Source organism: Lygodium microphyllum, chromosome 25, assembly GCF_053477565.2.
Source record: "Lygodium microphyllum isolate KBCC chromosome 25, Lygodium_microphyllum_v1.1.10, whole genome shotgun sequence".
NCBI classification, from domain to species: Eukaryota; Viridiplantae; Streptophyta; class Polypodiopsida; order Schizaeales; family Lygodiaceae; genus Lygodium; species Lygodium microphyllum.
In genome coordinates, this window is record NC_141159.1 from 103350889 (window position 1) to 103372027 (window position 21139).

The 21139-nt window shown below is 41.6% G+C and overlaps 1 protein-coding gene across 15 annotated transcripts in view; it reads left to right on the top strand.

Moving 5' to 3' along the window:
* Positions 1-20715, top strand: part of LOC148014578 (casein kinase 1-like protein HD16) — a 44672-nt gene extending 23957 nt beyond the window's left edge. For 8 of the 15 annotated variants that reach the window (XM_087666923.1, XM_087666921.1, XM_087666922.1 and 5 more), the window contains exons 15-19: positions 18125-18299; positions 18386-18476; positions 18566-18723; positions 18915-19103; positions 19189-20708. In XM_087666923.1, the coding sequence (XP_087523049.1) occupies positions 18125-18299; positions 18386-18476; positions 18566-18723; positions 18915-19103; positions 19189-19248 (673 nt within the window). In that variant the 3' untranslated portion in view covers positions 19249-20708. Of the gene's footprint in view, positions 1-18124; positions 18300-18385; positions 18477-18565; positions 18724-18914; positions 19104-19188 lie in introns of all 15 variants that reach the window. The other 7 variants (XR_015688682.1, XR_015688683.1, XR_015688681.1 and 4 more) reach the window with 7 other exon arrangements.
* The last annotated feature ends 424 nt before the right edge of the window (positions 20716-21139 follow it).

The window sequence follows — 21139 nt, forward strand, 5'->3', positions numbered from 1 at the left end:
GTCTATTGGAGACGGATCTTGAGTGCTGTAACCACCAGTTGGAGGTGAGAGAGTGCTGAATAATGAAGGGCAATAAGTTGGTCACCAAAACATAGTCGTCAGAGGATGAAATCTAGTAAATGTTGGGATAAAGGCCCGTTTAACCTTCTGTGTATAGTACACGTACATTATTTAGCTGTACATGTGAATGTATCCTTATGTGTCCTAAGTATAAATACATTTTATTCTGTGTACCAACACAATTGTTGGTACACTCATACGGCATCATACTTTCACTCTACTCCCTCTCACCAACTGTCACTCTCACTTCTCCTCGAATTGTTGCATCTAGTTGAGCTCCAACAACTGGTATCAGAGCACAGAGTGCATGCTTCCGGAGATCAAAGGCAGCTCACAAACAGCTCGAGGCAGAAGGCCAGTCGGGTCTTTCTGACTAGGTGCCAGAGAAACCAAGTGACAGTTGCAACGGGCAGGTTCAGTAAGCAACGATTGCAGATCGACATGAAGGCCAATATAACAGGCAACAACCAGGGTGAGCAGGCGACTTGTGGTGTGGTAACGGACAGGAGTCCGTGGATCCATAGCAGGCGACGTTTCAGGCTCTAGGTGCAAGACAAGGCAGACTAGATGACACGACATAGTGCAGGGCTGATGAGGCGCGGCAGCTGACGGGCGCCACGCAACAGAACGCCACCCCGTCACACGATCTGTGTGGCAGGTCAAACGACCCGTCATTCTTAAAAAAATGAAAATCTTTATTTTCTTTTCAAATCTCTTTGGTAATTCCTTCTCGTGACGGAAGTTCGCGCACTGGAGGCACAAATCTCAGATTTGTGCAAATTTGAGCCCAGAAATTTGGGGCTTTTCCTAGATTTGACATCGTCTATGTGTGGCAGTGATATTCAGGTCAGAAATTGCAGACATTGCGTGTGGTGACCTCAATTAAATTGGGGATTTTGCCAAATTTGTCAGAATTTTGCTCCTTTGAGTAAAATTTCTTGACATTGGATCCCAAAAAATTGGGGCTTTTCATGTATTGATAAAATTTTGCTCAGCTGGGTCAGATTGGTTGACATTATGCAATGTTGGACCTGAAATTTTGGGGGTTTGTGCAAACTTTGGTAAATTTCTGCATTCTTGCCCGTGTGGTGGCAGGTTCATATACAAACAACAGAGATTTATTTCTGGTTGAGGAGGAACAACAGTGTGTTTGCTGGTTCAGCTTGTGTTTTTGCAGTTCAGGGGCATTTACTCTTGTGCTTGCGATAATATGGCTGCAACTTCTTCTAGTTTAGACATTAAGAGTTTGATGGAAATTAAGAGAGCCACATCAAACTCTTCTAGTTTAGACATTAAGAGAAGACAACAACTAAGCTTATGATGTAAGAGGCAGGGACGAAAAGAAAAATGCAAATGTAGGACAAAGAAACAGGAGCAAGAGCAAAGAAAGGAAAAAGAGTGACATTACTTGCTATCACTGTGGTCGGAAGGGCCATAAGAAAATTGATTGCAAATGTATTACAAGAAGGAACAAGAGAGAAAGAAGCATGTAGGAGATAAAAAGGAGGAGGAGGATAAGACGGATGCATCTGAGGTAGCCAAAGGCAAAGAAAAGGCCAATGTTGCCTCTAGTATTGTTATAGAGGAGCTTTCGGATACAGAGGCTGATGTATTATGTGCAGTTGATTATGATGCCCTTGTATGTCACATGCAGGATATGCAAATTACCAAGGCTGATGTGATTGATGCACTTTTGTTAGTTGATGATGGTGTCACTCAGACTTGGATTGTATACTCTGGTGCCTCTTTCCATGTAACTCCTTGCTTGGAGTGTTTTGCTATGTTCAATGTAGGCAGTTATGGAAAGGTGTATCTTGGAAATAACCATGCTTGCAGTATTGATGGGAAAGGCACTGTAAACTTGTCTTTAGACAATGGGCAAGAACTTGTGTTGAAAGATGTCAAGCATTAAAAAGAGTTTACTATCTGTTGGTCAGCTTGACTTGCATGGCTACACTACACTATTTGGTGGTGGTTTGTGGAAAGTGAAAAAGGGTTCCATGGTGATTGCAAAAGGAACCAAGAAGGGCACTTTGTATTGTTTGCACTGTAAAGCCTTGATTCTTGCGGTTGCTGAAATTTGCAGCCACTTGGAGTTATGGCATAAGAGATTAGGCCATATGAGCCAGAAAGGACTTGATGTCCTTACCTCTTTGAAGAGGGTTGATGGAAAAGGCTCTAAACTTGATTTTTGTAATGATTGTCAGTTTGGAAAGTAAATGAAAAATTCCTTTTACTTTGGTGTCTCCCGTAAGTCCAATGTCTTGGACTTAGTGCATTCTAATGTATGTAGTATGCTCGTGAAATCGTTGGGTGGTGCTGCATATTTTGCCTCTTTTATTGACGATTGTTCCAGGAAGATTTGGGTTTATCTGTTGAAAAAGAAAAGTGAAGTGTTTGTTGTTTTTAAAACTTTTCATGCATTTGTGACCACTCAGGCAGGTAGAAAGCTGAAATGCTTGAGAACTGACAATCGGTGTGAGTTCACATCAACTGAATTCAAGTCCTTTTGTGACTTGCATGGAATTAAGAGGGAGCTTACAGCCCCTTATAATCCTTCTTCAAATGGGTTGGTTGAAAGATATAATAGGACTTTATCTGAAAGAGTGCGGTGCATGCTGTCCACTGCTAATCTCCCTCATGAATTTTGGGGAGAGGGACTCAAAACCGCGGTTCACATTTGCAACCTCTCTCCAAACAGGTCTTTAAGTAATGGCATCCTTGAGGAGGTTTGGTCTGGCAAATCGGGCTCATATGACCATTTACAAATATTCGGTTTTGATGCTTTTGTGCATGCTAGAGATGAGTTGAGGAGTAAATTTGACCCGAAATCCACCAAAGGCATTTTCATGGGCTATGTTGATGAGGGTGAATTTGACTATAGAGTGTGGTTACCATAGTCTAAGAAAATTGTTCGTAGCTGTAGTGTTGTGTTTAATGAGGCAAAGTTGCTGAAAAGTACTTTAGCCTCTGGTGAAGACATGAAAAAGTTTAAATTTCAGAATTTGCAGCCACCTATTACTTCAGAGGATGAGCCTCATGATGCTGTACCATAGGCTGAAAGTGATAATCAGCCGGTTATTTTTGAGCTAGATAATGATGGACAAGAAATAGAAGCACAAGTCAGTCATGGACAACAAGATAGACTTGTTGATTATGAAAATGCAGGTGCTGGAAATGAAAATTAAGGTGCTGTACAACAGGAAGAGCATGCTGAAAATGGCTTATAGCAGTCAATAAATGCAGAAAATAACATGCCTCCAGATGCAGACTTGATTCCTGAGAATGTAGATCATTGGGTACGTAGGTGTACACGCTTAAGAAGGCAGCGATATAGGTATGACCCGTCTTTGCACTACGTGATACTTATAGATGAGGGTGAGCCTCTTACATATAAAGAGGCCAAGTCATTCAAATTCAGCAGTAAGTGGGAGCTAGCTATGCATGAACGATTAAATCTCTTTATGCTAATGATACTTGGGATCTTGTGTTGTTGCCCAAAGGAAAAAAGTCTCTTCCAAACAAATGGGTTTACAAAGTAAAGATAGTTGATGGGGAACCCAAGTACAAGGCAAGACTACAACGCCAAAGGGTATGCACAGAAGGAAGGGATTGACTTCCAAGAGGTCTTATTACTTGTTGTAAAGATGGCCACTCTACGTGTGCTTTTTGCTCTCACTGTTGTATTGGATTTAGAGCTGTATTAATGAACGTGAAAACAACTTTTTTGCATGGTGACATTGATGAGGAGATCTACACAAAATAGCTCAAGGGCTTTGTAGTTCTTGGAAAAGAGCAGTTGGTGTGTAAACTAAAATGCAGCTTGTATGGGTTGAAGCAATCATCACGGCAGTGGTATAAAAAGTTTGACACTTTTATGCTCTCTCATGGGTTTACACGCAGCCATGTAGATCATTGTTTGTACATGACAAAGGATACAGATGGCAGTCCCATCATACTTGTTTTGTATGTGGATGATATGTTGCTAGCTGGGAAAAGAAAGACTAGCTTGGATGCTCTCAAAGATTAGCTGAAATCAGCTTTCTCCATAAAAGATTTGGGAAATGCAAAGCATATATTGGGCATGAGGATTCGGAGGGATAAAACACAGAAATTGCTATTTTTATCTTAAGAGAAGTACATTGAAAAGGTATTGGACAGATTTAACATGGCTAAAGCTAAGCCTGTTGGGTTGGCCTTACCTCCATATCTTAAGCTTAGTAAAGCCAACAACCCAAAATATGATATGGAAGCCAATGCTATGAAGGGAATCTCTTATGGATCACCTTGTGGCTCTCTTATGTATGCTATGGTTGTTACTCATCCAGACATTGCTCATACAGTGGGAGTTATCAGCAGGTTTATGTCAAATTCTGGCAAACCACATTAGGAGGCTGCCAAGTGTATTCTTTGATGTCTAAAGGGTACACAAAGAAAGTGTATTTGCTATGGGCAGGGTGCACTCAGTCTGCAGGGTTATTGTGATGCAGACATGGTAGGTGACTTGGACACTCGCAGGTCCACTAGTTGGTATGCCTTTACAATTGCTGGTGGGGCCATTTCTTGGTGCTCCAGGTTGAAGAATATCGTAGTACTGAGTACCATTGAAGTTGAATACATATCATCTACTGAAGCGTCTAAGGAAGCTATATGGTTGAGTAGACATGCAGAGGATCCGACATGTTTATGAGTACTCTAGTGTTGGGATGTGATAGCTAGAGTGCTGTGTATTTGGCTAAGAATGCCATGTATCATTCATGCACAAAGCATATAGATGTGTGATACCACTTTATCTGACAGATTTTGGAAGATGGTCTAATCACATTGACCAAGATCAAAACACAAGACAACCCTGCAGATGTTCTCACTAAAAGTCTAAGCAAAGCTCAGCACAAGCATTGCATACGACTAGTGGGAGTTGGTTAGAGGTTCACTTCGGACCTTTAAGTGGGAGGTTGTTGGGATGTAAAGGTCCTTTATTTACCTCCGTGTATCGTACATGTGTATTATTATGTTGTACATGTGAATGCACCCTTACGTGCCCTAAGTATAAATACATTTTATTCTTTGTGTACCAACACATTGTTGGTACACCCGAATCAAATCCTACTCTCTCTTTGTCGCTCTCGCCCACCTAGACACTTCTTCTGCTACAAATCTTCACGCTTTCGTTAGCAGTACTCTCAACAGCTACTCATGGTGAGAACCATGTCCAACATTAGTCATTGCATTTCCCCCTTCACTAGGTTAATGACTAGGGAGTGATGCATTTTCTCCACTTCATCTTGTATCACCATGTGAAGACATGCTTGTTGTAATTCACCGTTGAGAACAATTTCAGCAAGATTGCAATGATCCAAAGTTGTAAACAAGTGCCACAGGTCCACCAATTCAAAGGATGTGATGGTATCTCGGCAATGGAATCTTGCTACGAAACTTCCTTTAGTGGATGGGTGGTAATTCCTTGATAGCATTAAGCATTTATTACAAAACCGAAAATACAAATTTACTTACTAATCTTTGGACAATGGACAGCCGGTTGGTTTCAAAATTGGTACCCCGTTCTATATTTCTTTAGCTTTATTGAAGTAGAAGTTCATTTACAATGGGATTCTCGCAATCGCTTTCAGAATCCAAAATCCCCAGTCAAAAAGAAAGATGGATCCTTTAGAATGTGCATTGACTATAGGGATCTCAATAAGATCATAGTGAAGAATAGGTATCCTATACCCAGGATTGATGATTTTCTTGATGAGCTTAAGGGGGCTCGATTTTTTACGAAGATTGACTTGAGGTCAGGGTATCATTAGATTCGCATGCGAGAGGGTGATGAAGTCAAGACTGCTTTTAGGACTGATTGTGGCCTCTATCATTTCTTAGTGATGCCATTTGGGCTTACAAATGCTCCAGCTACCTTCCAAAGCCTAATGAATAAGATCTTACAACCTTTCCTCTTTAAGTTTGTCTTAGTATTCTTTGACGACATTTTGATCTACAGTAAGACTTTACAAGTCAAAAGTGAAAAGTAGAGGCTACAAATGAGAAGTCTTTAGTGGTTGGATTTGATCAAGTTCAATAGAAAAAGCTTGTTGAATGAGTGCTACATAAGCATGAACAAAGCATGCGGCGAGATATTAGCGTTGCTTGTTGGAAATGAAGAGAGAGATCTCTGCTATATAGGTGTGGGACTTGAGTGCTCAAAAGTGAAAAGTAGAGGTTGCAAATGAGAAGTGTTTGCTGAAATGATAAGCGTTCAGCAAAATTACAAGTGTATAGATACTTGTCTCTCCAAAATGACACAAGTCCTATTCCAGATGCCTCATATTACTTTTCTAGAGAAAGAATATGAGATGGCCATTGGAGACAAAATTGTTCATTGCGAAATTCTAAAGCCTTTGATACAAATATGATTTGCAATTGAATAACTTCTAAAAATAGCAAGAGTTGCCAAATTAGGATTTAGGAGAGCTTGATTGTATATGTTCATCGGTTTATGGTTTGTTTCTTTGATCATGAGCATTTGGTTTGTTTTTTGAGACCACTCATTATGCATGCTTCTAGTCAATGTGACCGTCAAAGTGAAAAAGTTTAATTCATTTGGGCTTTTTGGTCAATTTGACCACTCGACTAAACATTTTGATTCCTCTTGGGCATCTCGCCAATGACAATCCAAATATAATTATAGGGTATTCTAGCCATTTGCCATGCTTGTATGAAAAAATAAACAGTCGATTGAATTTTTAAAATACTCAAATAATATACACATATATGAGCATCAAGTTTATTTGAATCATTGAGCCAATACATCTTGGTAATAGTCGATATACAAAAGGCTGATTACATGAAGGGTAGAAGAATCAAAATGCAAATGCAACCCAAGAAAACACACATGTTGAAGGGTCAGTGACTGATCCCAAGCTTGAAACAATTCTAGGAGTAGAAAATGAGGATGGGAGGTTGCAAAATGCAGGTTGGTAAGACAGTTTACAGACAGTTTTGACTGCATAGATGGTTGCCTAGGCTATAAATCAGTTGCAACATTCAAGACAAGTCCAGTTTGGCAAAGAAATCAAAATGCAGTTTTGTAGCGGAACATTTTGGTACCAGCATACCTCAAATGGTTGATACAAGGCAAAAGCAGGACCCCAACATGAAATTTGATACCATGTGAGAAGGGGATGTATCGATGGAAGTGTATAAAACTACTGTAATAAATGGCATAACATGAGAGACTAGTGAAGAGAAGCTGTAATATTCCCGCCATAACACTTCAGAAAACAAATTCGGGCTTAAAATGTTTTAAAAAATACTCGTTGAGTTATCACATAAGTGACCGTATGTAATATTAAATCTTGCATTAAATCAATTCTACAATCCGATATGAGAAGACGCCTCAATGAACCCAACCAACAAAAAAACAAATACGCCTCGTAAATAATATTACGACGCTTAATCATAATATTTTTCGCATTATATTTGATTTAGCATTCCCGATTCCATTTAATGCATCAAAGATTACATTGATTTTGTAACGGCAAGACAAATCGCAAAAGCCTTAATCGGTAGACAAAGAACGAGCAAAAACAAGCATGATATTGAGTAAGTTAAGTATCAAAGAGTATGGCATGACTTTATAAACTAGATAAGTCATGAGGTAACTTGGCCAAAAACTACCAGATGAAGTCGTTTTGAAGGAAAAAAGGCGTTTTTGAAAAAATAGGTAAAAAATCATGACGTTTTTGACGCACGGAGGGGGAGAAAGCATTTTAAATCATTCCCATGCCACCATCTAACAAGTAGGCAATCAAAAAACATTTTTTATCAAGCTTATTTAGCCCTTGACAAGTAGCCAAAAGAATGAGTGCATGCGTCTCCCTCATGGTTATAAATACAATCCCTCTCCTTCACAAAGAAAGCAAGAAGGAAGACCTCTTGATGATGGAAAAATTTCTCTACATCTCTTTTCCATTCTAGCTTGAGCCTTAAAGAAAGAAAATACCTCTCTTCAACCTCATTTCCATTTTCTCTATCCCTTGTTACACCTTTCTTCCATATAGCCATATCGCTAAGTAAAATGTTGGCGAAATTTTTCTAGATGACTACCAACTCTCCCTGAGCTATCACGTTGATTTCGCGTGACATCCATGGTTCCAGGAGCTCGCAAAAATTCAAGCAGCCCATTTGAAGCAGAAGAAGCAAAAAACATGATCGATGGAGAAAATGACACGGTAGGAATTGGCAAAACCCCCGTTACTATAAACCTGATAGAGGTAACATCTTGTTGGTTTGGAGGAAAATAATGTTTTATAAGCTTATTGCTATATTTGGCTTTAAATGATTATAAAAGTATTTTTTAAAAAATGCATATGAACTGTCACTTAGAAAAATAGCCTAAGTAATATAATAATAAACTATTCAGTGAAAATACTCTTTCACTTGAAAAATGATTATATGTCTATCATGAAGAAAATATCGTAATTATGGTTTATTTCGTGATATTTATTGTTATTTCGTTAATTATACGGTGTGATTAGAATAACTAAAAAAACGTAGACGGTGTTAGGGAAGGGAATATTTCATAATTTTTTCTTGAAAGTGACTATCTCTATTTCATTTTGCCAATGATAAACAGACGCATATGAGTTTTATAATAATTTATAGAAAATCATTTAGATAATATCATGAAATAATCAATGCATTAAATCAACAAAAAATTGTATAGGAAAATATATACTAGACGCGCATAAATTAGGCGCGTAGTAATATAATTCGATGTTTGAAAGATGAAAGAAAAATTACACTTATGATTTTTACATTGCTTAGAATAAAGTTTTCAAAAAAACAATTAGCATTGCATTTATGACATACCTAAATAAAAATTGATCTTCTTAGATAATGTTGAAAGTTCGACAAATGGTCGGACATTGTCGATTAAACCATAGAATACAAGCAGAATAAAATAACAATTATTTTCTTACTGAAAACACACACAATGTTAATATTAATGGTTATATTAGCGACAGCGTTAATATCATGAGTCGACCCACATATGAATCAATGAGAAAACCTTACCTAAAATATCAAGGATGTTGAAGTAAAAACAACTATGAAATACTTGACAACCCTGAAACTATCAATATCAGGAAATTAAATAAATATCGAAAGTCTGTAAGACTTATTGGACATTGATAATAATTTGTCGATACAAATTCTAATGTCTAAACAGACTTGGAAAAGCATTTGAAATCTTGCTAAGTGTGGGTTAGGGCAGGGCAGTACATGAATTGTCTGCCATAGGTATAAATGCCCATATTATCTTTTAGGGCGAAAATACCAAGTTTTCATAAGGATAAAATAGACTTCAGATCCGCGAAATAACTTGCGGATCCGGAAAAAAGAGTTGCAAGCAAGAAGCGAAACCCTAAGAATAAGGTGGGACCTTAAAAGAGAAACCCTAGAATTGGGTGGGGCTGCTTCCTATGCTAAAAACACTTGCTGCCGTTTCTTTTTTTTATTTGTCCATGTATTGATGGTTGCACAAGAATGATTAATTGTGCTTGTAGCAATTAGATCTGATTGTAAATATATTATCAAGATAATAAGAGGAAAGATCGCGCTATGTCTCCCCCACGGCTAGATGCGGAACTCTACTCCAAGGGAGATTATTTTGTACCGCCACGAGGAGCTTTGGATTGGCCTGATGGCGAGAGGTCGCTCGGTGAGGAATCCATGAGGCAGGAGTGCGAGGGGGCTCTGGGTGTAAATCTCTCGATTGCTCCTAGGAATTGCCTGACCCTCACGCGAATCAGGATGGGATCCTCGAGTCCCCGGTACTAGTGAAGGGACAGAAATCTTGGAGGGTTTACTTTCTTCTGCACAGATAGAAGGGAATTTCCGATGAATGGAGGTTTTATCTTCTGCATAGGCAAAAGGGAAAATATGTTTTACCAAAAGATTGTTTTTCTCTGTCTTTGTGTTGTGTCGTAAAATTACACAAAGGAACCTATGATAATGGGTTAATTAACGAAGCTGCTTTTATATGTCATAACTTAATATGATAGGTAATTAGAAAACTAAAGAAAACCATTTGTGGGAAGCGGGTGGGCGAGATCCCTGACGGATCTGTCCTACGGATGGGTAGTCCCGATAAGCTGGGAGCTTCTATCAAGAGATTGAATGAAATGTTAATTAGGAGAAATTAGGTAGAGCCAAGCATTGATTCACTGAAACTAGTCTTCCTTGTTGAGCCGAGCATTGACACCTTGTTGGTCCCAAAATTGGCGTCCCTTGTGGTATTTCTTTAGCTTTCATTCAATTGGAAGGAGTACAACTTGAGATTCTTCAATCTTCTCCTGCTAACCAATTGCTCTTGCTGTCATAAATGTCCAGCAAGCCTTTTGGGTCATTTGTCCCTTGTTTTACCTAGGACTTCTTCTCCAATTTGACCCTTGGCTGGCCAAATGCTGCCCCAAATCAATTCAGGATGGGCTGGCTCCTGAAATCCCTTGATAATCTTCAATTATCAGCTGCTGATTTCAGTTCCTTGAGACTTCAATCTCTGGCACGGATCCCAAGGTGGCTGCTAAACCCTAATTTCTGCTGTGAATTAGGATTTACTGCAGAAATTACAGATCAACCCACCAAAAATGGCTGAGATCTCCTCTGAATGGCTGAGAATGGCTGAGCATAGGCTGAAGGAGATGAGAGAATGTTGTAGAGAGAGAAAATTTTGAGATTTGTCACGAAGAACTGATCAAAATCAGTTGCTGCCCTGCTGTACCAACCCCAAACGGATGCACCAACAACAATAGGAGCATCAGAGACTGTGATGTTCAGGAGAAAGTGCATCAGCAGCAATTGTCAACTTCCCAAGGTCAAGAATATGCAATCTCCGTCACCAAAATGGTCTCCAATGGCTGGGAATTGGCCCCAAAAGCTGGCAGCAACAGGCCAACACCTCTTTCCAATAGTTCCAAAATGAAAATACGAGATTTTCCTCTCCCTTCAGCCCTATTTAGCCTTTCCCCCACTTGCATGGGAAAGTTTTGCCAAGTGGCAGCTTTCTTAATCCATTTTCAGCAATTTCCAGCCATTTAATTAATTTTTTGAATTAATTAATTCTGAAAATTAATTCAGCCCTTAATCCATACCAGAAAATTGACCTTGCCCATCCAAAAATTAATTGGCTAGGCCATTTACAACCCAAAGTGGTCCCATGCATCGATTGGCCCTTGGACAAGCATCAATCCATTAATTAATGCCTAGTCCCTAGTGTCACCACTGACACTTAATGGCCAATTAATGGTCCTAGGGGCAAACTGACACCAAAATTCACCTAGAATCTAACAAGTGTAACTTGTTACAACTTTTGCCTTTGACACCCATCTTTTTCACAAGGTCCTTCGGTCTTCAACTGTGAGAAAGTAGCTTGCATCTCACATGTGCATATTTTAATTGCACATTTGATTAATCCTTTAATCAAATGGTCAATTAAACATAAGCAAAGCATCAAATTTTCACGTCCTCGTTGTTAGCAGTCATGTTTGTCATGCCTTGTCATCTCCTGCCTGTGAGCCTCAGTCTGAGTCAGACGAGGACATTAGGAGCTCTGACATGTCTGTCATGTGTTATGATGGGGGAGGCTAGTCACTATCGACTGGCTGTCTTAGGTTGTGTATTTCTTTTTGGCCTCTTTTAGTGGGCAGTCACTGGCTGCCCGGCCACTTTTTGGTCACTGTTGTGGGGCGCCCATTTTAGGGCATTTTTAGGGTTTGCGCCCATTTTAGGGTTAGGGTTAGGGTTTGTCCGTTGCCTATTTATAGGCATCCCCCCTCCCCACTTGGTCAGTTGTCTTCTTGCAGATTCCGACACTTCTCCTCCTCCGTGGTGGTGCTGCCATCATCATCAGCCTGATCTGGTGCCCTCACTGACGCTTCGGGCTGCGTGCAGGGACTGATCAGTCCATTTCAGTGTATTCAGCATTCATTTCAGTCAGTGCAGATTTCTCTTCCTTATTTTCTGCTTTCTCTCTCTCTCTCTCTCTCCCTCCGTGTTCGTATTTCCTCTTCCGCAGCACACTCTCACATGGTATCAGAGCCGAAGGAGAGTACACGGAGCCGAGTTTTACGCGGGAGAACACCCACAACTTTGAGTTTGCTGGTCAAGACGTCTCCAACAGCTAAGGCGTCACCTTCTGCACCATCTCCTTGATCAAGGCGGCCTGTTTTGGTGTCAACATATTTGCGTTTGCTGCTGGCGCCTTCTCCAGTGGCTGCCACGTCATCACCAACCTCTTCCTGCTTGCGTTTTTCAGCTTGGGCGGCCCTCCTCCAGCTGGCGATACCCTTCCAGCCTGCGCCTTGCTGTTCAGGCTGTTGTTCCATCGTCCGGCGGCTCTTTTCCTGCTGGTGACTTATTCCCAGGCTGCGTTTTCAGGCAAGCGGCTGTTTTTCTGTGGTGATCGCATCGTCAGCATTTGCGTTTGACATCATCCTTGCGTTCTGTGCAAGGCAGCCAGCTCAGGAGCTTCTGGTGTTTGTGTTTCGGCACCGGCAACCTTCCCTTGTTGTGTTTTGGTGTTTGCAGATATCGAAGATGTCTTCTCATCAGTTTACGGGCTTTGATGACTCAGACGACGAGCTTTTGTCTCGACACTCATCTGAACGGAGGCGTGATTTCTATCACAAAGACCGTCGTCCGGAGTCTGTTCCTCTTTCCCGTCCCCCTTCTATTCATGTATCTCGGCGAGCCTCCTCCAGTGGGCCGAAGATGTAGCCTTTGGTACCCCCTGTACAGGTACCAGTACTTCCTCAGCTGCCCAAAGAGGACCGGTTGGATGGCTCCAACTTTTCTCTATGGTCCTGCAAGGTGGAGTGTATCTTGGACTCCTTCGATCTTTGGGAGCTTGTTTCTGTTCCTATTCCCCGGCCTCAGGTGGATCCTGCAGATGGGATATCCATGGATCGTGCAGCCTTATGGGATCGGCTCAATTCTAGAGCCCGATCTTCCTCTTTCTGAGTTTGCAGGATTCTGTCCTTGTTCATGTTCATAGGTTGAAGACTGCAACGGACGTGTGGAGAAAGCTCGCGTCTCTCTATCAACAGAAGACGTTTGCCCACCGGATATCTCTTGAAAAGAAGTTGCGGATGCTCGCTATTGATGATAGTCATTCCATGAAGGACCATATCAACAGATTACAGGATATGAGGGATGAGCTTGCATCCCTCGGTCGGACGATATCTTCTGAAGACATGGCTATGATTCTTTTGACTCAGCTGCCATCGCCTCGGTTTGATGTCTTCTACACCAGCCTTCTTACATCGAGGACCCGTGAGAAGCTTCTATGGGAGGAGCTATCCCCGCTTGTCTTGGAGCATGACGAGCGCCTCGGAGAGGTCAGTGCTAGTGGATCCGACTCCACTAGAGCCTTTGTTGCAGGTTCGGGAGGACAGAAGAAGAAGAAAAAGAAGTCAAAGGCTACGAAGAAGGACAGTTCTTCAGGCTTTGACTCAGATTCAGAGAGCTTGAAGTGCCCACACTGTGGGAAAGGGACACATCGCGAGGAGAAATGCTGGAAGAAGTACCCTCACCTTCGTCCAGGAGCGACGGGTGGATCTACATCGGAGCCTTCTTCTACCTCTACACCAGCTGTTACCCATGAGTCAGTGTTCCTTCATATCCATGCTTTGGAGGAGGATCCTTCTTCCGTGGCTGCAGTGTCTTCTGCGCAGCCTTGGTTAGTGGACAGTGGTGCTTCGAGTCATATGACTCCCCGAGGTGATTTGTTACAGGATCTCCGTCCATCAGAGGGTTCAGTCACTGTTGGTGACATTTTATCGGTGCCTATTAGTGGTGTTGGCACATTGCCTTTGTTTACCGACCAACCTTCGAGCTTCTTTTCACAAGCCCTACATGTTCCGGATTTGGGCCTTCCCCTCCTCTCAGTTTATGGCCTTACGAGGCTTGGCACACGAGTGATCTTCACCGAGCATGCCGTTGTTATTGAGGATTCTTTTACAGGAGCTGTCTTATCTACAGGTTGGCAGGAGAGCGGGCTTTACAGGCTCCATTCCCCTTCTTTGATGCAGGGTCCTCCGAGGCAGTCTATTGCTACACCCGTTCCCGCTTGTGCACTTTCTATTCCACAGGTTCCTTCCCATCCCCCACCTTCTCCTCCGGTGGTTCCCTCATACCCCCCATCCCTTTCAGAGGGGGACGATTTCGGTGATGCGGCTGTGGATTTCTTGGACCCTAGTGTTTTAGAGGGGGATTCCCAGGATCGTGAGGAGTTCCTTCAGCGGCAATCTACATCGACGGACTTCATCGACTTTGGCATTCCTCTTGCCACCCCAGGATCTATTTCTTCTTCGGCCTTCAGCCACATCCAGGATCTGAGAGGGGGTGTTAGCAGTCATGTTTGTCATGCCTTGTCATCTCCTGCCTGTGAGCCTCAGTCTGAGTCAGACGAGGACATTAGGAGCTCTGACATGTCTGTCATGTGTTATGATGGGGGAGGCTAGTCACTCTCGACTGGCTGTCTTAGGTTGTGTATTTCTTTTTGGCCTCTTTTAGTGGGCAGCCACTGGCTGCCCGGCCACTTTTTGGTCACTGTTGTGGGGCGCCCATTTTAGGGCATTTTTAGGGTTTGCGCCCATTTTAGGGTTAGGGTTAGGGTTTGTCCGTTGCCTATTTATAGGCAGCCCCCCTCTCCACTTGGTCAGTTGTCTTCTTGCAGATTCCGACACTCCTTCTCCTCCGTGGTGGTGCTGCCATCATCATCAGCCTGATCTGGTGCCCTCACTGACGCTTCGGGCTGCGTGCAGGGACTGATCAGTCCATTTCAGTGTATTCAGCATTCATTTCAGTCAGTGCAGATTTCTCTTCCTTATTTTCTGCTTTCTCTCTCTCTCTCTCTCTCTCCCTCCGTGTTCGTATTTCCTCTTCCGCAGCGCACTCTCACACTCGTGACACTCACCTAGGGTCGGGTCTTAAAACCTTGATCAATGATTATATTAGGGGAAAGGTGCAGCGGCTATGCCAGAACTCTGTTAAGGTTCCCTGAATCCTAACTAGTGTTTGGAAAAAAGCGTTGCACTCCATGAACCAAGGGTAAGTACGATCACTCCAATCGGACAAGAAGCCCTTGTGCACTAATCTAGGCCACATCATGAAATGCTCGGCTCTCTGAAACATGCATAGACTCACACATGAATTGTCAAATTTGCTAATGTAAAGGTATTAGTACCCTTGAGACCAAGCCATCTCCTCCCAAATTGTCAATATAATGTGATATGCCATCAATGTATAGCTTGAAGAGAGTAGGTGGAACTAGAAAACCTTATGTTTCTCCAATATTGTTGATTTCCTCCGACATCCTTCTTGGAGCTTGGACATCAGGCTTGTACAATGCTAGAACACCCCATAGCAATTTTGTAGGAACGTCCAACTATTGTGATCTTTGCATGTACTTGGCTTGTGGCATGTATCAAATGCTTTGCGGAAATCTAGATAGCAATAATAGAGTTGTCTTCATGTGCACTACCCTCCTTGACAATAGCTGGGAGTGCAAAGATGTGATTGAGAGTAGAATACTCTCTCTTGAACTCGGCTTGTCCATATGCTTGATGTGCACTACCCTCCCTAATAATAGCTAGGAGTGCAAAGATGTGATTAAGAGTAGAATACTCTCTCTTGAACTTGGCTTGTCCGGATGCTTGATGTTGGTGCATCTCTATCCAATTTGTTCAACTCATGCTCTAATATAGATCCCCAAAGCTTGGCTAGCATGTGGCTGCCATGATGGTCCTATAGATAGTGGGAACCATAGGATCTGAACTTTCAAGGTTGGTACTGTAGTAATGGTTTACCAATTGGCAAGGAAGCCTTCATCAAGGCTTTTGTTAAATAGGTGGGCCAGAAGAATTGACATGTTCCTCACATGAGAAGGTGTTTTGCTACCAGTCTATCATGGTCTTATGCTCAACCCTTTTGGAGTCTATCAATGGCGTCTCGGACCATAGTTGTGCCAAAGAAGGTGAAGGAGCTAGGTTTGCTTCTTGGTGGTTGAGGGAGAGGAGGTTGTCAGACAGAGCAAGGTTGCATATGTGTATTATATCTTTGGAGAGTTAATAGGGGTATATGGACGTTCAAGGAAATGCCTTCCACACCACCTTGTTGTTGTACCCCAAGAGTAGTTGTTAAACAAATGCTTTGACTTGATGACAAAGTTGGCCCTCTTCCTCCTTCCCATTTGGCAATAAAAGATTGTGCGTGCTTGATTTTATATAGTTCCCTGTACTTCTCCCTATTGGAGGCGAGCATGAGTTTCTCGACATTCATCATTGTACCTACTACCAACTATTTTGTGGGATAGTCTTGCTCGAGGGGTGAGCAGAGGTAGGGTGTGAGAAAAATACATAGTAGCCAAGGTATGGTTCATGGAAGTGAGCTTGTCATGAATCCTCCAAGGGTACATATGTGCATATTCCAATGTAGGTGGTTGTAGAAAGTAGGTTCTCTCTTTGAAAAAATGGTAATTCGATTATTGCTGAGGGCATCTCCATGGTGGGGTTACTTCATATTGGCAAGTGATGTTGAAACAAAGGAATGGAACAAGGGGAGATGGTAAAAGATAATATATCTAGTATGAGAGAAAAGGATCCTAACAATTAATTCATTGTGTGCAATTCCAACCTCTACATAGGTCTTGTGGAGGGGCCCCCTCTTGCCTGTCTAGATGCATGCATGGGTGGAAAGCATGTGTGAGCAACCTATCTTGGCCATCTAGTTTGGCCATTAGAATGGCTTGTGCATGTGCACTTCCTAAAGTCAAGAAATGAACTCCATAACACGTGCACTCTGTAGTGTCTTGTGACGTCTTGGTGAGTCCCATCTCCTTGGATAGGGTTTACTCTCAAAGAGAGACTTTTGAATTTGATTTAAGTCAAGACCATTTTCATTATATTTTCACACAATGCCATTCGAAGCCTTGGAGAAAACCTTCAAAGGTTTTTAAGCTGAAGCTTTTTATAGTGGTCATTAATTCTTTGTTCAAGAACACTAGTACATAGATATACGAACCACATCATCAATATAAAAAAGCCTAGAGAATAGAATGAAATGGAAGGCTAAAGGAACAAGCAAGGCGAAGAGGACAATGGATGCTCCAAGAGTGTTGAGGTCAACTACAATGTAGCTAGAGTGAAGGCGGAGGCTTAAAGAAGAGGTGGAGAAGAAGAGCACACTCAAGCCACTGTCATTTGGTGGTGTGGGCTGAGGGGTGCTGAGGGAGTCAATGATGCTATGCTGTGAGGAGACACTAGGCCTTGCAGAGATAACATAAAGAGTGTACGAACACGACTAACATAGAGTGAAACTTAGAGAAAAATGCTGTCACCAAAATGACAAATGAACGAAAGATTTAATTAACTTCACCAAGATCACCAAGATTTTTAATTAAAATGAACTTTAGCTATTGGCATGTTGACCATCGCACCGGTAGTGAGGGATTTGATACCATGCATGCAATGGAAAAGTGTACAGGCTATGTGGTACAAGGATAGAGCAAAAGGAACAAGATGCAATGTCAAACTTTGCCGACCATCACCCGACATGCTTCCTTGGTTGCCTCATCCTTCTTGCTACCTGTGCAGTTTCCGCCAACACAATTCCTCACACGTCGGCCTTCCAATCACCATGTTAGTAGACCACCTTCTTTTGGCCAACTCTTTGGTCGCTGCCTGTGTTGTACACTAAGCAAGTTAATCATTGATTAATTTCTCTTTGCCAACAAGACTTGTTGCTGTGACTCTCTACCTGCCCACATCCTGCCAGTATGGGCTGTACGACCACCTAGGTGGGATCCTCTAGTTTGCATGTGAAAGCCTAAGATTAGGATCTAGCCAATGTATGTACAAGACATAGACTGTTGAAAACCCAAAACAAGCTGCTTGTAAGGTGCATTCTGATGTGAATGCTTTTTTATTTCGATATGTGGCAAACTTTCATGCTTTGCTTCTAATCTGATGTAGGACATTAAAGCCTGTCATGTGTTCCTGTCAAGCAGGTACCACTTCAATGTTTCAGATGCTCGAATTTTGCAATATGTGAAAAAGGGATTTGAAGATGGCCTTTTTATTAGCAATGTTGCTTCCTGTTCAAATCTCTGGGCCCTTATAATGGATGCGGGGACGGGGGTTTCAGGACAAGTATATGAACTTTCACATTTGTTTTTCCACAAGGTTGGTGCCTGTATGCTTTGGTGGATATGTCTATAGTTGGAAACCAATTTTCTGATTCACAATGTGATTTGTTTGGATAATTGCAGGAGTGGATCATGGATAACTGGGAACAGAAATACTACATCACAGCAGTGGCTGGTGCTGACAATGGAAATGCCTTTGTTGTCATGTCCAAAGGTTGTTTGGAAAATAATTAGCATTTTTGCTTGGTCTGTGGGAAGCCCTATTTATTAGATTTGAATTGAAAAGTCTGCTCTTTGTTTTAGGGACATCATTTACTCAACAGTCTTACAAAGTGAGTGATTCATTCCCTTTCAAGTGGATCAGCAAAAAGTGGAGGGAAGGATTTCATGTGACATCAATGGCTACTGCTGGAAGCAGGTGGGGAGTCGTAATGTCTCGAAATGCTGGCTTTACAGAACAGGTTAGCATAAAGTTTGCAACATTTTAAATCATGGAAGTTACATTAAATTGGTTATTTATTATGCAAGTGTCAGACAGTTGACCTCTATAGGTTCAGAATATCCGTATAGGACTGGCCACTTTAGACCTATACCGTGCTTTTGACTGGATTTTAGCTCTGCATTAGTTAATGCTTAAATACTGCTCCTGAAGGTGGTGGAGCTTGATTTTCTATATCCAAGTGAGGGTATACATCGACGCTGGGATATGGGTTATCGTATTACTGCAACTGCAGCTACATCAGATCAGACTGCATTTGTGCTAAGTATAACAAAGAAGAAACTGACAGATGAAACTCAGGAAACGTTGCGTACATCAGCTTTTCCAAGCACTCATGTCAAGGTTAAGAAAACTGCATATTAGTGGCTTTAGTTCTATGTTTGTTTGACAACTTCTGTGTCTGATGATGATATCTTTGGTGATCCAGGAAAAATGGAATAGAAATCTTTACATTGCAGCACTTTGCTATGGTCGGACAGTGTCGTGAACACTTGCAAACGAAAGCTAACAGCATTTGTATTTTGTTGTCACTGCCTGTGTGACTCAATGCTGTAAAGAATGGGCCAACATTCATGATTATTGGACTTCTGGATGGTTGGTATGGCTACTCAGGATTTTGTGATTTTACCTTTTGTTATCTCTGTCAAAATGCAGGGCTCTGGAGGTGTATAAATGGGTTTGATTGATTGGTCAGGGGTTGATGGCAACCCTGTAAGGATGCCGTCTATAAGTGGTCTAGCAACAGGTACTCTTACCTCTATTTTCCAAGGTAAAATCTCTCTGAAGTTACTTTTGAGCACTTGAAGTCTAAATAGTCCATGTGACCAGCTACATTGTTGGGCAGTGGAGTTTCTCAAATTGGAGTGTGAAATGGCCTTATTCTTTACGTAAACAGATTGAAGAAGGTACAGTGATCATATGGATCAATCAGGAAATTCGTACTTTAAAAAACCATCTGTTTAAGAAAAATGTGGTCTTTGATCTCCACAAGCAGTACACTTAAGCTCTATTAGTATGTTTAAACTGCAAATTGCTGTGATGCAGCATTGCCTCAACTGCTCCTATGTATGGACCATATACATAAATAGCTGCAGTAAAATTTAGCCTCAAACTCTAAGCAAAATCTCTTTGTTATGAACTCAGTGTAGAGATGGGTAGTGATTCTTACGTTATGCTGAGTGCAAGAGCATTGGTTGCTTAAGGATAGGCAAAATTTCACCTTGATTAGAAAATCAAGTTGTGCTGTGTGTGTTAAACTCTGATGATTCTAGTCAGTATTCCTACCAAGCTTTTGGGGTAATACAAACCTGAATGGTTGGTTGGTTATTGCATCTTAAATATGTTCCTGATCTTTTATCACTCTCTCAAGCATTCCAGAATGGGAATGCTGTCTCCCTTGTAAATAAATTTCGGTAACCAAAGGTACAAGCTTAAAGTCCTCTAGAGGACTATTGTCTTTTTCTTCTGGCAGATCTTAGATGTGTTGGTCCTATGTACATTCATAGAACAATTCACCCTTTGATGTGATATCCTTCTACCATATTCATTCTTGGTTATTTGAAAAATGTCAGCCATCGAGTGTTTTCTGTTGTTTTGTATGTCCCCATAAGGTACAGGAAACAGAGCAAACTTGGGTGGTCAAGCAACCACGTGAAGGAATCCTTGTGGCATGGCTAAACCTTACTCTTTGTGCCATGATAACCAATCTTCGCATCCTTTAGACTAGCTGCTATGTGCGCTTCGCATATTTTAGATCATTGTTGAGACAGCATACATGATGATCTACCATGTAATTGAGCCAGCACAGACCCAACCTCAAAAGTGTTGCACATTGAAATATTGATGACTAGTTTGGCACATGTAGACGCAGGCTAGAGATCATGCAAGTTTTGTATTCTAGCATTGCATTGCATGTGAATGGAGAGCCAATACAACACCCCATAAATGTGATTTAGACCCCAGCTAGCCTCATGAAAAAGGTTTTGATGGGTTGAAATATACTATTTGACCCATAATTCTTGATGTATCCTTGTATTGGTTGGGTTGGCATTCATACTTAACTATGGTTTATTTAAACTTCAATTTCCAAGGTTTGTATACCCTAGAGTGAGACCATGACATCTTTGACCCAAAATTGGATCGATCTCAACCAAAAGGTTTAAAGCACCTTTGCAAACTATATTGATATATCATTGTAAGTATGTACAATGGTGATAATTGTGTCCTTAAGTTACAATACTAAGGCAAAATGACATCATGTTGCATGCATGTGCAATTGAATGAAACAGTTTTATGCTTAAAAGCCATGTCAATTTAGATTTGAGTGTGATGAGCTCATGGAATAAGGGTGTTATTGTCTTGGTTATGCAGCACCAAGG